At 34.6% G+C, this 22,386-nt stretch overlaps 2 protein-coding genes across 3 annotated transcripts; both read right to left on the reverse strand.

The window, feature by feature from the left end:
• Window positions 1-1,331: 1,331 nt before the first annotated feature.
• Window positions 1,332-3,439, reverse strand: LOC122045083 (protein EARLY RESPONSIVE TO DEHYDRATION 15-like). Of its 2 annotated transcripts, none has more exons than XM_042605143.1 (3): window positions 3,283-3,439; window positions 1,799-2,147; window positions 1,332-1,692 (listed from the first exon to the last, which is right to left on the reverse strand). In XM_042605143.1, the coding sequence occupies exons 2-3, from the start codon at window positions 2,133-2,135 to the stop codon at window positions 1,529-1,531; spliced, it is 501 nt and encodes a 166-aa protein (XP_042461077.1). In that variant the 5' UTR covers window positions 2,136-2,147; window positions 3,283-3,439; the 3' UTR covers window positions 1,332-1,528. The 2 variants fall into 2 exon arrangements, with proteins under 2 accessions (XP_042461077.1, XP_042461078.1); XM_042605144.1 differs by lacking the exon at window positions 3,283-3,439 and adding an exon at window positions 2,844-2,868.
• A 4,841-nt stretch (window positions 3,440-8,280) lies between these two features.
• Window positions 8,281-19,598, reverse strand: LOC122045082 (DDT domain-containing protein PTM-like). Its single transcript, XM_042605142.1, has 9 exons — window positions 18,209-19,598; window positions 17,513-18,115; window positions 14,336-15,443; window positions 13,913-14,216; window positions 13,696-13,820; window positions 13,132-13,598; window positions 10,721-10,749; window positions 9,900-10,397; window positions 8,281-9,554 (listed from the first exon to the last, which is right to left on the reverse strand). Exons 1-9 carry the CDS (start codon window positions 19,390-19,392, stop codon window positions 8,545-8,547), a joined length of 5,328 nt encoding a protein of 1,775 aa, XP_042461076.1. The 5' UTR covers window positions 19,393-19,598; the 3' UTR covers window positions 8,281-8,544.
• Window positions 19,599-22,386: the final 2,788 nt, after the last annotated feature.

The raw sequence follows: 22,386 nt of genomic DNA on the forward strand, positions 1-22,386 counted from the left end.
ATTTTTGCCCTAAAGATAAAATAAAAAATTCAAATAAGACATGAGATAAATATCCGAAAAATCAACTTATGACCAGGTCGACTATGCTCTAAATTTATCCGCACACTAAGAAAGTCATCTACTTCAAGATCAGTTGGATGAAACCCGAGTTAAACCAGATCAGAAGATCAAATGATCGTTCCCTCAATAATTTTATTTCAAAAATACTTCTATAAATAACTACTAGTAGTTGTTATACTATCAAATAAGTGCTATAACATATTTAGGATGAATTTAAAATTTAAAATTTAAAATTTATATTATATAAAAATTATCGAATAACTGTTACAATGTGTATAAGTTACTTAGTAACTACTATAACATATTTAGGATGAATTTAAATAATTTTAATTAAGTTGATAAATAATATTTTAATATAGTAGTGTTCATAGACCCTAAATTGACCTTAAACACATTGTAACTAGAGCTGCAAATGAACTGAGAAATTATTTATATTCATTCAATACACACAAGATAAATTAAATAAACAAGTCTAAACAACTCATTAAATTAAACAAACAAACTTGAACACATATGTATTCAGCTCGTGAACAATTTTTATGAATAATGTTCGTAAATAATATTCATAAACAATATTTATGAATCATGTTCATTAATAAAACTTTTATCAACATACTAAATAAATAAATAAAATTTTTAAAATTAACAAATAAGTTTAGATTATGAAGTTCAATAATCAATCAAAACGAAAAAGTTTCAAATAATCAAGGAGCTCCATAACATCTAAATAAATCAAACTCAAGTCAAACTTAAATTGAAAATTCTATAATATCTAAACGAACCAAGCTCATATCAAACTTGAACCAAACTCATAAAAAATAAATCAAGTTAAATTTAAACAATCATTTCAAAGATTTAATCTATTTTAGATTTGACTCGGTTATCGTATTAAATAAAATTGAACAGCTAAAAATTTAACTCGGCTTGATTTGTTTAGCCCTAGTTGTAGCAACAACTTATAGGCTTGATTTGTTTAGCCCTAGTTGTAGCAACAACGTATATACATTCAGTAACTATTCGACAGCTTCTATACTTGTTATAACTATCTGATGATCGAGAGATAATTTTGAAATAAAAATTTGAAGGAGGGCTCTTTTAATTCCTTTAAAAGAGATGTCCGATTTGTAAAATTTGAGGCACTATTTTTGGCCTTGATATATTACCAGCACCAGAGGAACATGAATCAAACAGCAAGCTGAGAAGTTTCGCATGTTATTTCTTATTTGGACAGTTATAACACAAAATCAGCATTCAAGAATGACTAAAACCACTAAATCCTGAAACTTAACATTCACATTGCACATGTCTTTTTACAGTCCTACATTTCGTGGTTTTCTTGGTGATACACTAAGCAAGCACAAAAGATGGAACAAAGCCATACAACACAGTCTACAACAGCAACAACATCCATACAGTTGTGTACAACAGCAAGCACTTCGACAACAGACTCCGCCGGAAAAAGCAAGTCTCAGCGAGGCTGGTGAATGATGCGGCGAGGGCCAAACTTTGGGCTCACGCACTGCACCGGCTTTTCGCGGTGCTTGTCCAGAACCAACAGAGGCCTTGCACCGTTTTTCGGAGATTTAGAGCTCAGGTTCAACATTAATGCCTTCAAGGTATCAGTCTCAAACTCTGTCCAATAACCAAATATGGAGAAATTAGAATAATCACATCAAATCTTTGAATGAAAGACACAATTTGGAAGGTGTGTGAAACTAGCAACATTGAGAATAACCACCTTTGGGTAACAGGTGCTTATCGTGCTTCTTCGTAGCTCCAGAAATAGTCTTGTCCATCTCAACATGTTCACTGAAACCGGCTCCATCCAAATCTATATCGAGCACCTCAGGAAGTTCAGTCAACCCAAAGTCGAATGAGTCCTCGCCGTCAAACATCTCTTGCTCCTGGTACTGATGGAACCAGTGATCACGGAACCATGGAGTCGTCTGCACCAACTCCCACCATTCGGGGGAGAAATCTTCAACCTGCTGAAACAGCATCGGAACAAAGAGTGGGGCATTCGGATTCAACGACGACCTTCCTACCACTCCACGAGACACAGCCATAGTACTCATATTCTATCTTTTCTGAAAGAAAGATAAAGAAGTGGAATCAGAATGTTTTATGACTAGGAACTATAAAGGTCTACATGCTTCAATTGCGAAATTCAAATTCTGCAGTCGAAATTATAGTTCTCATCTACTGATTTCAATACTTGAAAGAGTTGATCAGTGATCCCCTGCATTTTTACACTGTAAAATTATTCTTCTGTTTCTTAACAAACACCAATTAGGATTTATCAATGAAGCTGATCTGAATGATGTGAACAATTTGACAGGATTGCAAAATACATGGAATGAACAAAAGAACAGTTGCACTAGTTGCATGCATACTGAAAAGATGTAAATCAATCTAATAACATCGAAATATCAGACAAACATAGCAAAGCTAACCAATGTCAAAAATATTTCAAAAATTCTGCAAATAGCTCCAGAGATCTATGGGTTCCACAAGTCAAACTACCACCAAGAAGCAAATCTCAGTATCTCACATCAGGCTACAGGTCAGAACCAAAAAGAATAGGATAAAAGAGAGGAAATCGATTGCTTTACTATTTCCTAAAAATCTCTAGGCCAACAAAAGAACTTAGAACAATGCCCAAGTATGAAAAAGCCCTAACTTTAAGAAACGAGGTTGCCAAAGTTCCAGATCTCAATTTTTTCGAGTCAAGACAAAACAAAACGACAAGATCCATAAAGATCATAAGCTAAAGTCTATCGTACAACGCAAATAATCAGACGCACAAGTTGCTGCTCTAGGGACATCAGGTTACCCTACAAGAAAAAAAGTCAGCGATCAGTTCGGGCGCTGATCTCTTTGTAAACTAAGCAAACTCTGATGAAACTAAACGGTTCCCCTTCTTTAATACGCAGATCACTCTAGTGAAAAATCAAAGAGATTAACAGGCAAGAATCTTAAGACATCCAGCCCCAAATTGTAAATCACAAGAAAAGTAAAGGAAGAACACAAATCGGCCATGCCAAAACAAGATAACAAGCAAGATCTGCCATATAAAACTAGAAGAAAAAAAAGAAAGAGTCATCAAGATCAGATTTTGGGCAGATCCTTCACGCCAGAAAGAGATCGGACTCCCAATTAGCTTATCGTAGATCAAAAACTAGATCTATCCAAACAGAAAGCATGGACTGTACTACTGATTACCTATGGAAATATCTTCGACAAACTGCAAAGGGATTGGCGACTGGGTTGGGGTTTTAAGGAGAAGTAAAGGGGTTGGTTTTCCGTCCGAGCCATCGGTTCGGACTACTCGAGGCTGTGGCAAGGAGGAGCAGGAACCTAGGCGGCACCACCAACCACGTGGTCTGATTCTCCGTCGCCCTAATGCATTTTCCCTAAAATTATGAACCTGACATGAATGCTGTCGCTCGGGTTGTAGTTACTTTGTATATACTAACCCGTTTGGGAAGAAGTGAGTAAATAAAATTTTATAAATATATGCTACTTTGTAAATAAAATTTTTACACTTGTTTGGGAGAGAATGAGCCATGAAGGAAAAGGGGAGAGAAGGATAAAGTTTCCCCTTGCATGCTCAGGAATCAGCGAAATTCCTTACACCTCAAATTAAGGTGTAAGGAAGGATAAGGAAAAATTATCCTAATTTTATCCTTATTTATATTTTCACATGCAGATTTATTAAAAAAATAAGAGGATATTTTTGTAAATTTGTATATTTAACCTTCATTTTCATCCCTTTGAACTTTCTCTCCCTTCCAAACAAGGACAAGATAAATATATTACTTTCCCTCCCTTCCCCTTCCATTAATGAACCTTACCTCACCCCATCCAAACAGAGGGTAAGGAACACATAAGACAACTTAGGGAGGGTTAGATGGAGATTTTAATTCTTATGAATATCAATTTCTGCTTTAGGTTTTATAATTTCTACTCAAAAGTAAGTAAAAATTTGAATTTTTTTTTACTTCTAGTTTTTTATTTAAGGTCTAAAATTAAAAATTAATATTTATATTATTAATAAATTTATCATTTTATATAATTACTCCCTAAAGAATCATAGGACATGAGAAGCTATCGTTCTAAGTTTCTTCCAAACAAAATGGCTTATTTAAACTCGTAGTGATTTCATTTTGACAGAGATGTTGAAAACGTCAGTCGAATCTTATCCTTATCTAATAATAAAAGATAAATGTTAGGCACTCATAAAAGTAAAGCTTAGGGTAGTCGTTGTCATCGAAAGTTAATAATTCTGACAAAGTTATTTCAAAAGAATCGACAGAATTTACTTGGCATGCTACCCTTTTAGACACCCACCTGTGGCTGATGTCCACGTCGAGAGTCCCGTGGAGAAGACAATTATTACAAGCCTTTAGCCTCATGGTGTTTAGACAACAATCAAGTACAGTTCATAAAGTGATGAGACTAACGCCATTAATTTTAATTTAAATGACATTTTCATCCAGATGATAAAATAGGGGTATTTAAATATATTCAAAATAGATAAGGGTTGCCCCGAGACGTTGGTGCCTCATTCAGCTCTCCGAACGGTTAATCAGACGAGATTCAAATCTCAACTGTAATAAAAAAATTTCCTCTGGTAAGAGGATAAATCTAAAAAATTGTTTTTTTACCGCTTGAATAAATCTTCATAAGTATTTTTTGATTTACTTTAGTAATGATAAAAAAAACTTTCAAAATTAATCCATCATCACCTTGTAAGGCAATTCTTTGGATTCTATATAAAAAAAAAATGTTGAGGGGGCGTTTGATTCTTTCTTAGGAATAGGAATCGGAATGGGAATCATTATATTGTGGAATGGGAATGGGTATGAGCATGGATATCACTCTTAAAAGCAATGTTTGGTTAGTTGTATATCTTCTATCGGAATAAATCAAAGTTTCCTTTTTTTACCCTTAAAGAAAAATAAGAGAAAAAATTAAATGCGAGAGAAAGATGAATGTGAGAAAAAAATATGATGAAAGAGAATTATGAGAGAGAAAGTGTGATAAGAAAGAATGAAGAGAGAGAAAGTGTGATGAGAGAAAATGAAAAAAAAAAGTGCGATTGGAGAGAGCATGATGAGAGAAAATATGATGTGAGAGAAAGTATGATAGGAGAGGATGAATAGAGAGAAAATATAGTGAGAAAAAATTAGGAGAGAGTGTGTGATGAGAGAGATTGAGGAGAGAGAAAGTATGATGAGAGAGAAAGTGTGTTGAGGAAAAAAGGAGTAAGTGTGATAAGAGAGATTGAGGAGAGAGAAAGTATGATGAGAGAGAAAGTGTGATGAGGAACAAAAGAAGGAAGAGAGTGCGATGGAATAAATTGAGGAGAGAGAAAGTATGATGAGAGAGAAAGTGTGTTGAGGAAAAAAGAGGAAAGAGAGTGTGATAAGAGAGATTAAGGAGAGAGAAAGTGTGTGATAAAATGATGAGAGAGAAACTATGATGAGAGAGAAAATATAATGAGAGAGAATAAGGAGAGATAAGTGATATGAAAGAAAAAATAAATAAATATATTTTGATATTTGATATTAATGGAGAAAATTTTAGTTTTAAGTCAAGGGTATTTTTGGAATAAGGGAATATTTTAATTGATGAAAATAGGGTAATAGCTCATTGAAGGGGAGGTACATGGGAATGAGTCATTACCCAATTTTAAGGATTCATTTCCTTATTTGTATTCCTATTCCTATAATCCAAACATTAACAATGGGAATCAATGATTCTCATTCCCATTCCCCACTCCTATTACCCTAAACCAAACGCCCCCTGAAAATATAAAACAAATTGCTTAATCTAATCCGGAAAAAATTGAAAAATAATTCACATTTCAACAAGCATTCGCTTGGTGAATTAATAAGGTTGTGCGCACTTGAACTAAAAAATAACATCTAATGATTTGATGCATGCATAACGAAGAGCAACTATATAATAAGTGTTTATTTCGCACTGGGAATAGGTCATCTTTGATGCTGTTTGTGTTGGTGATCTGTATAAACAAAGGAATGAAAATAAGACGAGCTTAATTTCTTGCAAAACCTAACCCTATCCTTCATGTGTTTGCAGTAAAGAGATTAAAAATAGAAAATGAAACAGAGTAACACTAAATGATCCAGGCATAGATTAATTTAAATTTGCAATGAATGATGAACAAGAAACAACAATCCAACAAGTCTTGTGGAGAAAATAACAAAAAAAAAAAAAATCTACCAAAAACTACAAAATGAAAAAAGTTTGCTAAGTTCAATTCCATTCTCTTACATTTTGCAAGCTCGTAATCATATCTTCTTCGCCAAATCATAATTCAATACTACAAAATCATCTTTCTTAGTCTATCACTATCTCTTCTTTGATGTGTTTTTGAAGTTTCTAAAATTCTAAGTTAGATTTATGAACCAAAAGCTCCCCCCTACAGTTTGTGGTTCGTGTTTATACAAGCACTACATGTTGGATAATAAACTCGTATGGGTATGCCACAAATGAAAATCATAACCAAAAATGACAAAAGAAGTAAAAGATATTAGTGAAAGTAATTAACCAAGGAGTGGGATGGTTTGACCTTGAAAAGTAGAGAAAATAGACAATGTAGGCAACAAAACAACGGTCCAGAGTTGGGCAATGTAGCATAAGATGAGGACACGACATTTGAGATAATAACCACAGCCCTAGAATGGATTGCCAGCACTGTCCAAACAAGTAAAAATTTATACACCTATCCAAAATATTTACCTAGCCAGTCTTTTATTATGTCATATATATATATATATATATATATATATATATATATATATATATATATATATATATATATATATCTTGCTAGTATCAAGAACAACCGCCTCCAAATGCTAGAACATGATTTAAGTGGAAAATTATTGCCTAGAAAATCATACAATATGTTTTGGCATTAAAAAAAATTAATGAAATATATTTTATTTGAATTCTTTTATTTTGGGTTTAGAAACAAGAAATATACGAAAGCAATAGAAAAAGAAAAAATAATTAAATTTTCTAATTTTTAGTTCTCCCATCAACCAAACATCAAAAAGAATTATTATCTATATAATTCAACCCAGCACAAGTTATGTACTAACTATATGAGTACCTAGGCCATATAAATACTTAGTTTTACTTACTTTCAATTTATTCAACTTACCAAACGACAAGGTCGCCAACTTGTTATCTCGTGCAGTTAGGCATCCGAAGGTAATTTCCCATGTCAAGAGGCCCTTTCCAATGTAAAATTCAACTTACCAAACGACAAGGCCACCGACTTGTTATCTCGTGAAGTTAGGCATCCGAAGGTAATTTCCCATGTCAAGAGGCCCTTTCCCATGTAAAATTCAACTTACCAAACGACAAGGCCACCAACTTGTTATCTCATGGAGTTAGGCATCCGAAGGTAATTTCCCATGTCAAGAGGCCTTTTCCCATGTAAACCTAAAGAAGTTTACTAAACTAGGAGATTTACTTATTGTCCTTAAAATCTCAATATTATGTTATTTACCATAAAAGATGATTATATATAATAACTCAAGAACCAAAGCAATTTTAATTAACTTTCCAAGTAGTTTGAGCATTCAACTCAACATTTTCTTTTTGTTGGGTTTTCTTCATCCATCCTCCTTGATATTAAATAATATAAGATAATTCTTTTGGATACACCTCAAAACAACTAGAATTTTATTCTTAGAATTCTTAAGATGCAATCTAAAAAGATATCTCTTTCTAAACTTACATGGCGCATGAATAACAAGAAAAACAGACTTAGGCATACAAACTCAAATAGTGTTTCAGGAACAAGAAAATTTTAGTATTCTTGACATATCAGGTCTACTCACTTCTTAGTCAAAAGAAATATTTACAGGTCACTAGAATGATTTGTCATAAATATCTAAAAGGCATAGTATTCATTGTTAGTAAAACTAATAAGCCAGAAGCATCATATGAACTTAGCATTTGAAAAATTAACTTTTTACCTCATAGGAAACTAGAAGAAAAAATTATAATCATATTTGACAATACTTGCATAAGAAAAGTTGCCCATACCTTATAAATCATAACTCTTCGGTGAGGATCACTGCCTGACCAAATAGCAGCAGACACCAGATAAGTGCTTAGAGTTCAGCACGTTTACAATACAGGGGGAAAGATAAGCCATCTAGTTCTGAATGTCTACTATTAGATCTGAAATATGATTCAGCATTTTCTGATCATCATTGCTAAAAAAACATGATATGCTATGCTATGCAATTAGTTGTTGATACAGTCATTAAGAAATAGGTAAAAATGAGAAATTTGGCAGGGAAGTCCAAGGTTGCTGACTGTAAAAATCCTGACCAAACTTTTTCCAAACTTCCACAAAAAGTAATAATCTAATAATGAAGTGCTGCAAGAGAATAAAAACATGAATCTTCCAATATGATTAAGAAATATAATAAATGGTTAACTTTTTGCATTTGTAACACGAACTTCCTTTCCAGATAGAACTTTTTGTGACTCTGGATGATCTAGGGGATCAGAAACCAGCAACTCCTTGACTATAACCATTTCATTCGAGCTCTCCATTTCCTGCGAGGTCATTACAATGTGCAAATCATTGTCAATTTTGCAAGATACAGCTTTCCCTTCCATTGGATGGGTACAAGGACCATTTTCTGGTTCAGTCCTTGGAGTATATGATGCTTCATCTCTACCAAATGTAGAGTCATTTTTATTCTGATCCAAATAATTCTCACTGCAAACCAATTGTGAACAATGTTCTAAAGTTTCACTTTGAAGTTTCTTTTCAGAGTTTCCCCCCATGTTATTATCAGTCTCTGTGAGGGTGAATTCCCCACAGAACTGAATCTCATCAACTGTGAGGGTCGAAGATGAACACAGATCTTTGCATGTAGTTTCTAAAGTAAATGCGTCCTCAGCCCTGGCTGGGGTTGAGGCAGAACAATTGTTCTCTTCATCCAAATGCTCCTCATTGTGAACAGCTGGACTTGAACTGTCAAATGTTTCATTATGCAGCCTATCTCCATGGTCTTGTTCCACATATGTAGTAGTAGCTATGATTTTCAATTGACCAGACAATTGAAACTCATTGACTGGAAGATTTGAAAATGGATAATCTAAAATATTTCTTCCTGGACATTCACTTTCATATGCAATTGGAACCTCCAGTATAACACACGAGGAACCATCATTTTGCAGATCCAGACAGTCTTTGCCATCAGATACAGATGAATTTTCAGATTTTTCACTATTAAGCCTTTCTTTCATGTCTTGTTCCACATTAGCAACAACCTCTAACATAGTGAACTCCCTAGAAGGTGAAATCTCATTTCCTGTGTGACTTGAAAATGGACACACTGGAATGCTCCTTTTGCGGCATTTGTGGCACTTAAATCCAATTAGATTATTGATTTCTTCCAGGGCAAGGCCATAGACATCTCCATGAAACCAATCTGCACATAACAGTAAGAATTAAGCAAACAGAAAAGGTAACTTCATGTGCTAATGAAAGAAGGAAACTTAGAAGATAGTGGCTCTGGTAGTCAATCATTGAGGTATATGATCTATGATTGCCATTACTCAATTAGAACAAAGTGACATCATAATCATCATCATCATCAAGCCATATTTAATGTTTAGAACAAAGTTGAATTTTTGGAGAATTTTTTTCAGTTTTTACCAACAGAATTGAACAAAAATTATGGAAAAGCAATGGCATATCTTTAACTATGAAGATGATAAGAAACAAGTCATGAGAAGATGGAAAGAAAATTGATAGTATATAAAGGCAAACTTACCTTTACAATTGTCGCAACAGACATATATAAGTTCTGAATCGTATTCTTTCAAACATAGGCAACACACTGGTCTCTTAGAACTTCTGAACAACCTTTGCGATGGGAGCATAACATTTGCTTTTCTGAAATTCTTTGCACGTTCAACTACTGATTTCCTTGCCCATTGCAGGCCATTTAACCAGAAGGAATAATGCATAGTTGTTCTTTTTCTCTTACGAGGATTGCTAATATTGACTATTCTTGAATTAGCTTGTCTGATCACAACTAGTTTTTGTTTCTTTTTCAACTTAGGCTTCTTTTTAGTTTTTACCAAGACACGTCTTCTTTTCTTTGGCAACACCTTTGAATCACTACCAGAACCCTTTTCCTTCTCACGTGACACTATTTTCCTCTTCTTAACATTAGCCTTCATGGATTTTTTATCCTTACATCTATAGCAAATGTATTCCACAGGTATAGCACCTTTGGACACTCTGACATGCTTTTTGTGAAAATAACCTGCAAGATGGTACTTCATATTTAGTTTTCATGAAAGGATTTGAAAGACTCATCTGCTATCAATGCACAACAAAAAAACTTATTAAATAGTGTAGTCAATTACTTTCACATAACTTTCACATAACTTATATTTCAGATCTTAACCATATAAACTTATGTGGTTAAGATCTGAAATATAAACACGTGAAAACATATACATAACCCGTGTATTACATTAACTTTAGATAATATGGAAATATCATGTCCAAAGTTAAACGATGAAACAGTACAGGAATAATAAGTTGGCAAAAAGAAAATACGTATAAGTGTATAGTAGTGCATACCATCACACAACTGGCACTTTATGGCTTCCCTGTGAAATATGAAAAAAAAAACACAAATTATAACATAAGCAACCAAAAAAATAAAATGAAAATAAGCAATAAAAAAAGAGCAAAAACAAATGGTTCTTCAAACAAATTTAGAGTATATAAATCTTCTGGTACACTGAACACAGTAAACCGTAGTAGAAACAAAATTTGAATGTAAAATAGGTATCTAGTTGTTTATACTTTAGATATAATTTGCTCCTTTTCACTAATACACTAGAGTGATCCAGCAATATCACCAATCTTATGTTTCCTCAGTATTTTACAATTGATATTAAAGCTTACCCTCAGTTCATAACCTCCAATTTGTACATTATCTTATACAATCTATGTTGAAAGCAACTAGCGTGAGCAAGAATAATGTTCAATATCCTCTTCAATGTTATTACACTCTTAGAAGAGACTTTGTTGCTTTGGGTTACAATATTAAAATATTTCAGTTTACTGACTCAAACACTAAATGTTTTCTTGAGATGTTGTCGCTATATAGTTAATCACTTAATGTTACATAAACCAAAGTTTGCTAACTCATGGAACCTTCTACTTCTCTTAGTCAACTCTTATATCTTATACAATCTATGTTGAAAGCAACTAGCGTGAGCAAGAATAATGTTCAATATCCTCTTCAATGTTATTACACTCTTAGAAGACTTTGTTGTTGCTTTGGGTTACAATATTAAAATATTTCAGGTTACTGACTCAAACACTAAATGTTTTCTTGAGATGTTGTCGCTATATAGTTAATCACTTAATGTTACATAAACCAAAGTTTGCTAACTCATGGAACCTTCTACTTCTCTTAGTCAACTCTTATAGACAGCTCAGCAGATGGCATTTCTTTACAGGATTCTGCAACAACGGGTGGCATCCTAGATATACTAATGTCTTCGTAAGTAATAACTGTCAACTGGAAGGCACACAAATGACAAGTTATTCAGTGCTGTACAAGCAAAAGCTAACCCACCAACCAATTAACTAAAAATTCCTGACCCAAGAATGATAATAGTGTCCCATACTCCATAGTAAGTCTGGTGTTTTATTCGAATAATACATAATATAGAGCTTCCTTTCTGACTGATCTGAAACCAAGTTTCAATTTCATATCCAGACTCCTTCAGGCATGATAAAATGATTATCAATACTGTCCTCCAGCATGTCTTGCTTGGCTATCCTAAACCACAAAGGAGAGATCGTATAGTAACTTTTCTTTAAAAATTGAAATATCATGCCTCCTCCACGTTAGTCTGACAGAGTTATACTAATCCAATGCTCCTTGTTTGATTCAAACTTTGCTTTGTTACCAAGTTCATTAAAAACTAAGATCCATACATAGTACCCTCTCTCCTAATACAGTACCTTCTGTCCTAATAAATGAAACCTGACCTAGTAATAATGTAATGGAAAAAAAAAAAAACTAACAATATGCATGAGACATAACTAACAAGTAAACCCTCATAACATCGGTTTAATGATTTGAAAATACAACTGATTTTTAAGTCAAACACAGGTCCCGAAAACTGTAATAGAATTTTGTTGATTGCTTTCTAGGAATGAGTATGATTTCCTTGCCCATATTGATACATAGTCCAATTAAAATTAGAATCCTATGTTTCAATTTCAAATGTTGGTCCTATTCTACAGGCAATTTCCATAAATTGAATAGTCTCGATCTTTGAAATTCCCATGGATCTAGTACATTAGCTAATAGCAATTTGTAAACAGTAAAATTCAGGAGAGTTGAAAGAAACTCCATCATCACTAAGGTCTTAAGGAACCTCATGCAGGATTCAACTTTCAAGATGATAAAACATTTTAGATAGAGAGAATCAGATGTCAAAGTTATGTCGATTCCGTCGTATAAACAGTATATTTTGATATCATTTTTTTTATTGCATCACAAATAAACAAGCATTTTGTGGTTGGATAAAAATTTTCAGGCACTGTTTTATTTTATAATAGTTTCTTTAAGATTAAAATAAACTCACTATGTGCCTTTTAGCAAAGATGATGTTCAGAAATTACCTCATGGATGGAACTATAAGCTCAATCACTCATTTCATTACAAACAACTCTAAAAATTAGTACCACACAGCAAGTATGCATAATTGAGTCTTTCAGCAAAAAGTAAAAATTGAATAGGGAGGTAAAACTTTGAATACTTGATAGCAAACAACACATTGGGATCTGACTCCCACCTTATTCGCTTATGAGTGCAAAGAAACAAACACACACACACTAGTGAATACTTACTTTGCTGTATAATGTTGTAAAATCAGCTTTCAACTCAGAAAGTTGAAAATCAACTTCATAAATAATTAACTAGCAGAAGTTACAACTAGTGCAGCAAAATGGCCAAGAATGCATACCTCATTAGCACATTTTTGTTACAATAACCACAGATCTTTCCCTCTAATATTTCTGCTCTGGAGAGTAGGTAGGAAAGATTCCCTGATCTTTCTAATCTCTTTGCACTGAAATCTCCTACTTTAACTGAAGGCAACTTAGCACCTGTTTTTTTCATTGATCGGGCTAATTTCTTCAATTCAAAATCCTTAATAAGATACAGAGGAACATGGTTCTCACTCAGCCAAAATTTTTTCCTTTCACTAGAGGGATCTTTATGAAGGATCCCATTTCTGGTAACAGTAGGAGGTAAGTTCTCTCTTTTACCAAAATCAAGTAGATATTTAACATTGGTGACATCCATAGCCTTTCTACGAATTATAACCTTCTTGAACAATCTTGCTAAACTCTTGGATTCTTTAGCCAATTGAGGAAATGGTGGACTCTTCAAAAGTTCCAACCACCTAATATTTGAATCGAGTTCCTTGATCTGAAAGAAGTTGAAGCCAATAAGATAATTGTAAAATACAAACTCATGATTGGAAAAAACTATTTATAATTACTGGCATTCAAACTGTAACTATTACCAGAAAAGTCAGATGAGCAACTGTTTTTGACATCTCAACTGCAGCTCGCCATACAACGAATTTGCTTCTCCTAGCAAACTCTGATCCATCGGGATAAAAAACATGTGATATCTTTTTGCATCCACCTGACAAAATGCAATTAACATGACGATATCAATTCTCAGTCCAACTATCAAAACAGGCTTCCAAGTATACTAACACCTAAGGACAAGTTAACCTTGCCGACCACCCTTGGAAGTCAGTGATTGTGGCAATATTTTCCAATGGAACACTTGGCGGGAAAGTCGCCCACCACGCCACCAACATATATGTGAGGGGGTATATGACGGGGCATCAGCTTGGGAGATAGTTAACTCAGCGCCTGAGTTAGCTTTTTTCCCATGCTTTCTACTACCACCAGTATTTGATGGTACGTCCATTGAACCCATGAAGATGTGAGATGATGAACCCAATGTCTGAGCAGAATCAACTGGTTTTGTCCAATCTGATAACATTGCAACACGCCGCAGATTTGATTCTAACTGCAAATCATAGCTGATATAACTATTTCTCAAGTAAGAATAATAAAGGAAAATAACAGATTATTAGAACCATCTTAAGGAGGTTGGCAGTAATAGTATACATCTGGATCATTACTTACTATGAGGAGCATATGTCTCAGTGATACCACATTAGATGTCTCCATAACCGCCTTGCGCCAAGACCTACTGTACTGTGGGTTCTCCCACATACCAGATAATAGGCCATTCAAACGAAATTCTATTGACAAAATATCATCAATGGCAGAGCAAATGTGACTTTTCTTTTCATTTTGAAGATGTACAGTATGTTCTTTTGAAATCACAAGATGCCTGTCATTAACCACAAATACACAATCATTATTGGTAGATGTTTTGCAAGAATGGCACCAACCACACTTCTCCTTTTGAACATCAGACAGTTTGAGGAAATTATAATAACTATATGTTAGATATCTTTTTGAAATTGCCTTTAGCTGCAGCAACACAAGGTCATCATCCGATTTTTTAATTTCCTTATTGTTGCTCTCAGTTGATTTACATGACAAATCTTTAGCAACTGATGAAGCTACTCGTCCAAAAATATAATAGTTAATATAGCCACCAGGATCAGACTCCAGCTGGCACGGCCCAGCTTTCCTTTGCTCAGTTACGAAGGAATAAATATTTTGATCACCAATTGAAAGACACCTTCTATTCTCAACATTCATAACTGAAGATTTAACACGTAAAGCTTCATTTACAGTATAATTGGGATCCAAAGAACAATCAGCAATCGCCTGCTGAGTAAACTGAGAATGGTTCGCCATATAAATCAACTGTTCTTCAGCTTGTGAGGATGTGAAAGGATGTGATGAACCAGTTACATGATCTAAGCTTAACAAATGTGTCTGGCTCAAATCTGATATGGTTGTGTTATTCAGTCCACTATGGTCAGTAGAACAATTATCCTTTGAATTCTTTTCAACATTATTGGTATTGGCAACATTCTGAAATGAAGATGATAAGTCCTTGGAGGGCAATTCAGTATCCAAAGACATGTTCCTTTTGCTCGTTCCACTACACAACCGGCTAACTGAATCACAGGAATCAAGAGAATTTCCCCAGTGTGCAGATATTGCATTTAATATTATAGAATAAGAATGATATGATTTCAAAACCCTGATAACACTGTCTAGATCATCCTTATTGTAAAAGACAGATGAAGAAACATAGTCACATGAATCAGTTCTGCAGATCCACCAGAGAAAAAATTTAGGGTTGTTGATCATTAATGATTTGATTGTACATAAGAGCTTATTGTAGGTAGATAAGATTTCTCAAAAAACACTGTCCGCGAATTTTAGAGAGAGAGAGAATTAAAGTAACTGCAAAAAGACAAACAATTACAAAAGTATTGTCACTCTGTAGCTAATATGGTGTCAAAAAGAATATATCCACTATTCCCATACGCTTTTTGTACTAGGCACTAAAATGATGTGTTTGCAATCCACTTTAGTTTCAAAGAATAGCATAGGCAAAAATTGATAATGTGTTGGGCACAATATATATATAGGTAAAGCCATCCATAATGCCAATATGCAAGTATAACCTAGTTAATATCATGTGCTTTACTAAGGACCAAGAATCATGTTAAGACTATTAGAATTTCTATGTTAGGCATATTTATGCCAAAAAGGTCTTCACCTAAGCAGTGGGCAGAAAAGTAACTCTTAAAATTAGGTATGCTAGTGCATGATATTGCAATATTTATTTATCAGCACTGCAGAAGCATCTGAATGTTATACGAGGAAAGACACCAAAAGTTATAAGTAATGTAAACGATAATAAGGTGATGATATTTATAATTCTACTAATAAAGCATGATATATTAAGTATTAACATATTAAAACACTTCTTCAAATTGATTACATGCATGTATTTTGAACATGACAGCATGTCTTTTGTACTAATTGGAATTTTTCATAACATTGCACAAATCCTTGAAGCAAAGGTGGATATAGTTTAACATAGTTATACACTATGAAAAATGAGGCAAATCTAGCTTATATGTGTTTCTCTGCTAATGAGAGATATGAAGTACCTCAAACAAGGAACTCGGGACTTAACCTTAGAAAAAGTAGTAAATAATTCATAAAAGTTAGGTGATGGTAGCGTGACTTGTCTGATCAAAATTGAGACAATCTAAGACAACCAAAAGAATTTAATAGATTTCTCAGTATATTTAGATACTGGTGGAAATCATCTAAAATCAAATCATTGAAGCAACTAACAACGTGGTGCTTTGACCTTTCCAGATTAAGTTTGTACATCAGCTTTGATCAGGTGGGTTGTGTGATTATCATAATTGATCTTGACCACGCAAAGTTTCATCATTCAGACCAAGGAAAGTGATAAAGGTATGATTATCAAATTTGATTCTACCAAGTAAAGTTTCATCATCTGGGACTCAGGAACGGAACAGATTGTGATAAGATTATTATTATTGATTTTACCAATAAATTTGATCAGCTTGCACCAAGGAATGTAACAAGTGTTAAATTATTGAGTCAACAAAATTGTCAATGTGCAATTTTAGTAATACTTTTATCATCTGTGTGAAATCCTTTTTGTAAAGAACTAAAATATATTTGTGCATAAAATTATCTGTTTCCACAAAAATCAGAAAGATCTTTCAGCATTACAAAAAAATTGTTACATGCCTATATTATGTTTTCGTGTTTCTAAATGATTTCTACAGGTTTTAATTATATTATCTTATGATTGATTGCATCCCAAACAATTTGACACAACTTATTTTGTTATCCCGAAACAAGCCTCCACAAAACCTCTGATACATGGACTCTTCGTCCATTACATACCTATGTCATATACAGACACTCCTTCATTGACATTCCACATGGACACTCAATGCCTTCATTGATCAAGCATAGAAAACTGTGGAAATAGTCATGTCGGACACTTGAACCTACATTCATGTTAAACACTAGTATCTAAGTCTGAGTAATATAGCACAAAACAATCTTCTGAAGAAGTATATATAGCACAAAACAATCTTGAGAAAAAGTAATCCTGGTTCTTTTACTACATTCAAGGAGAATTAATGTATTCAATATTAGATTAATAAGAATTAAACTAAAAACTAAGGTTGGGAAATAGACAAGAATAGCAAGGATCATAATTAGTACCGCATGTATGGTATGAATGCATTATAAAACAGTTTAAGGAAAGCATAAAGAGGACAAATAAGTAAAAAAAAAAGTGCATCTGGAAAAATATTTGAACTTGTATAAACATACACCAATAGATAGCCACAGCAGCTAAAATATACACGCCCATGCGGATCAGTACTCAAAACTTCAGCTCCTTGGGAAGACTTTGACAACTTTGTTAATCCATCATGTTTTTCCAACAAGCACTCAGGACAGTACCAATCACCTTCGGGCAAAAGATCTTTAACAACTCCAACACATCTAGAATGAAATGCAGCAGGACAGCCATCACAGCATATCAAGCTACCATCCATACCACAGAGGCAACATTCATCACTATTTCCATCAGCAGTCTCTTCAGTCACCTCCGGAGCCAAAGGTCCATCTGCACTAGTTATAGTCAAGTCATTCCTACTCCTATCAATGTTGTTATGGGCATTTGAAGTAACTGCACACTCATTCATCCTAATGTCAAGTTCTGATCTCATGCCTTCAGCTTCCACGACGCTATCACACAAAAAGTGAAGCATCTCAAGCTTTGTAGTAGCTTCCAGGGTGTAATATTCTGCAGTCGAGACATTTGAATGTGCCATTTTGGCTGAAGATTTAATTTTTGAACCATGAATCAGTAAATAACCAGCAAGATATACAGGCCAAGTAACTAAGTCCAAAAGGTCCCAATTAAGACTCCTGTAAAAAAAACAGAAGTTACAAAAACAAAAAATAATTCACTTACACATTTGAATTATATGTACAAGTTTTAAGTGAATTTATAAAATATACCTTAGGCAATCAGCAGCCAGCTGAGATCCTTCTTCAGAAAGTAACTCCAAATGTTGCTTCAAGGTTTGTAAGATTGAAAAATGTATGTGGTCAATCAAAGGATTGGCAAAGTTGCACCGTAAACTTGACACAAACATTTCTAGGCTGAATGGGCTCAAGAATAATACCCTGCTGAAGGACCTCAAAAAAGTGTAAATGGAAAACAAGTCGATAACGGGCAGTCCGTGGAAATCCAAATCACTAGAAGATGGTGGCAATTCGGGCTTGGAATCCTCAGGGGCATTGTCAAAATCATTCTCGTTGCAATTTTGAAATCTTGATTCACTCTTCGACATGTAGCTATGAGAAGGATATGGTTGAGATACTGCTGTAGCAACCACTCTGCGAGCACTCCTTCTTAAAGGTACATCTTGTGGACAGTAAACTTTTCCAGATAGTCTTCGCCTCTTTTTAGTGTCATTTTGTTTGGTTTCCAGATTTTCATGGTCGCACCCCTGAGTTTGAGTAGAAACATCATAAATTTCACAATTTTCGAACTCATATACCTCAACTTCTGTAACTTCATCTCCTTTTCCCACAGAATTCTCTTTGGCGTGCTCTGAAAATCTCCCGACTCCTAAGCCATACTCCTCAGCACGACCAATATCAGCCTTCAGATTCATTATTATGGGAGTCCCTGCAAATCTCTCAGAGCATCCATTACTACTAATTCCCTCCATTACACCATCACCGTTCCTGAAAATTTCTTCAGTAGTTTTTGGGAAACAATTTTCCATCAACGGAGAGCAGCTACGATTGCATTCTGAATTAATATATTCTTCTCCAATCCCCGCCAAATTCCCATTCGGTTCATCCAATTTCCCATCTTCCCCAATAAAACCAGAATCCACAACTCTGCCGCTCCCAAGATCAACGTCCTCACAAGCAGCGAACTCCATCTCGCTCGGCCTATGCTTCTTCGGCGGCCTTCCCTTGCCCCTCCAAACCTGAAACTCCGGCGGGGACGCATCCTCGCCCATTTCCATCAGCATCGAAGCGATCTCCTGGAATTCCAACTCCTCGGAGTCTCCGTCCTCGTACAGCACTCTGAAATAGCCCGCATCCGGATCATACGATTCCACAAAGCCGGAGAAGGTTCCAAACCCAGGGAATCTCTTCTTCACGGCCCTCCCCACCAGTTCCATCACGCTTGAACTAGGGTTTCCGATCCGCCTTCACAATCCCCTCCGAGCAAACACAGCAGAAGCAAACGAAGCCGCGGGTCGTCGGAAGCGGAAGCGGAAGGAGGAGGCAGCGAAGGAAGAAGGGACTTCCAGCTCCGACGGATCGCCCGCCTCCTCCGGTCGATTTGGGGGAAAAGCTGGGAGGGAACAGAACGGGCAAAAACAAAAATCGAAAGGTAAATATCCCATTTCGACAGACGAATTGGACGATGCCGATGCGATCCGCGACAAACGAACGGACAGGATGGATCGTGGATGGTAACGTCGGAGATACTCGAGTCCTCTTTGCTCAGTTTACTAAATTGAGTCAAGATGTTGTCCGCTATTTATTTGAAATACAGTTTCTTCGGTAATTTATCAAAGGAAGATTTAAATTTATCAAAAAAAAAAAACGTATATTACTTTGAAATTTATCAAAAGACACATCATTTTAAATAAATTTTTTATTATATTCTTCTGACAAATATTTTTTTTTTTTTTTACTATTGTTTCTCACTCTCTCTTCTATTTACTTTCTCCTATACATACAACTAATTTAATTTTTCCTCTTTCTCTTCACTTTCCTCTTTTTTTTTTTTCCATGAGTGCATGCATAACATAGGATATCATACTCACAACTTTTAGAGTTTAATTGATTTTTTGATAGTATTAGAATCCTTTCAGGCCTAATATATAAATCTTTTTTTTTTCCTTTTTTTCTGTCATTAGGCTTGATATCTCCCCATATCATGTCCACATTGGACTTGATATGAAGAGATATCAGGCCCAAAAGAAAAAAAAAAGATATATTTAGATTTTTCAAAACCTCTTGTCTATCACTAGAATGTCAAAAATAATAATGGAGAGTATATTTGGACTCCTTGAAATTTTAGAAATCCACAAGACCTGAAATGATTGCAATCTGAGGTCTCTAGGTCGATCAATGAGTTTCGGTCAAAACTCATTTATGGATTTAGAGAGCTCCGATTGCACCTATTTCAGTTCTTATGAATTTTTGATATTGCAAGGAGTTCAAATATGCTCCCTATTATTATTTTCGGCATTCCTAGTGGTGGACCAGAGGTTTTGAAAAACATAAAATGTATGGGGCTTGTTTTGCTGATTCTTTCTTATTATATTTTAACATCTTTTGGAAGTTGAAATAAATAATATATAGCATATTTAAATCCTTGCAGCGTCAAAAAATCTACAGAAACTGAAATGGGTGCAATCAGAGCTTTCTAGGTCCATCAGTGGGTTTTGATTGAAACTCACTAATCGACCTAGAGACCTCAGTTTGCAGCAATTTTCGGTCATGTGGATTTCTAAAATTGCAATGAGTCCAAATATGCTCTCCATTGTTATTTTTGGCAATCCTAGTGGTGGACCAGAGATTTTGAAAAACTTAAATCTCTCTCCCTCTTTCTTTCTTTTTTTTTTCTTTTTTTTTTTTGTTAGGTCTGATATCTCTCCATATCAAACTCACATTGAGCCTGATATGGAGAAATATCAGACCCACATTGGGTCTGATATGAAGAGATATCAGGCCCAATGTGGGTCTGATATCTTTTCATATCATGCCCAATAATAAAATCGACAATTGCGCACACTTGAAAATCACTCCTTTGATACTTCTAGAGTTGTCTCATAAACTGCAACAAAGGTACCTCTATCTAATAGGATTAATTACTTTTTCTTGATAAAATGAGAAGAATTTGATGATATTAATGTTTCCTGATACAGCCTAAGTAAGCCCATTGTCTGCTGCTACTATTGCAACAACTATTGCAATAACTGATAAAACTGCACCAGTTATGATAATAGCTGGAATGGTCTTTGAATTTTGGTTTCATGAAATTTTATTCTTCTAGTAGGCTATATTTTCTTCTTGTACAATTTGTAAATTTGTGTTTTAACATTATTTTGATATTAACAAAATGGAGATGGCAGAAACCTGGTTGATATCAAACCTAGAATCATTGATGAATCAATGGAAAAATCAAAGATCTGGAAGCTTACGTTGGGCCTGATATGAAAAGGTATCAGGCCCACGTTGGGCATGATATCTCTTCATACCAGGCTTATCAACAAAAAAAAAAGAAAAAGAAAAAGAAAAAGGAAAAAAAAAGGGAGAGAGATTTAAGTTTTTCAAAATCTATGGTCCACCATTAGGAATGCCAAAAATAACAATGGAGAGCATATTTGGACTCATTGCAATTTTAGAAATCCACAGGACCTTAAATGGCTGCAATCTGATGTCTCTAGGTCGATCAGTGGGTTTCGGTCAAAACTCACTGATGGACCTAGAGAGATCCGATTGCGGTCATTTCAGTTTCTATAGATTTATGATGTTGCAAGGAGTTAAAATATGCTATATATTATTTATTTCAACTTCTAAAAGATGTTAAAATATAATAAGAAAGCCTCACACGTTTTAGGTTTTTCAAAACCTCTGGTCCACCATTAGCAATGTCGAAAATAACAATGGAGAGTATATTTAAACTCCTTGCAATATCAGAAATCCACAGGAACTGAAATGGGTGCAATCAGAGCTCTCTAGGTTCATCAGTGAGTTTTGACCGAAAATCACTAATCGACCAAGAGACCTCAAATTGCAGTTATTTCATGTCCTATGGATTTCTAAAATTTCAAGGAGTCCAAATATGCTCTCCATTGTTATTTTCGACATTCCTAGTGATAGATCAGAGGTTTTGAAAAACCTAAATATCTCTTTTTTTTTCTTTTTTTTTTGGTTATTAGGCTTGATATGAAGAGATATCAGGCCCAACGTGTGCCTAATATCTCTTCATATCAGGCCCAATGTGGGTCTGATATGGGGAGATATCAGGCCTAATAAGAGAAAAAAAAGGAGAGATTTATATATTAGGTCTGATATGATTCTAATGTTATAAAAAAATCAATTAAACTCTAAACGTTGTGGGCTTGATATCTTATGTTATGCATGCACTCATGGAA

The sequence above is a fragment of the Zingiber officinale genome, chromosome 2B, assembly GCF_018446385.1.
Source record: "Zingiber officinale cultivar Zhangliang chromosome 2B, Zo_v1.1, whole genome shotgun sequence".
In the NCBI taxonomy this organism is placed as follows: domain Eukaryota; kingdom Viridiplantae; phylum Streptophyta; class Magnoliopsida; order Zingiberales; family Zingiberaceae; genus Zingiber; species Zingiber officinale.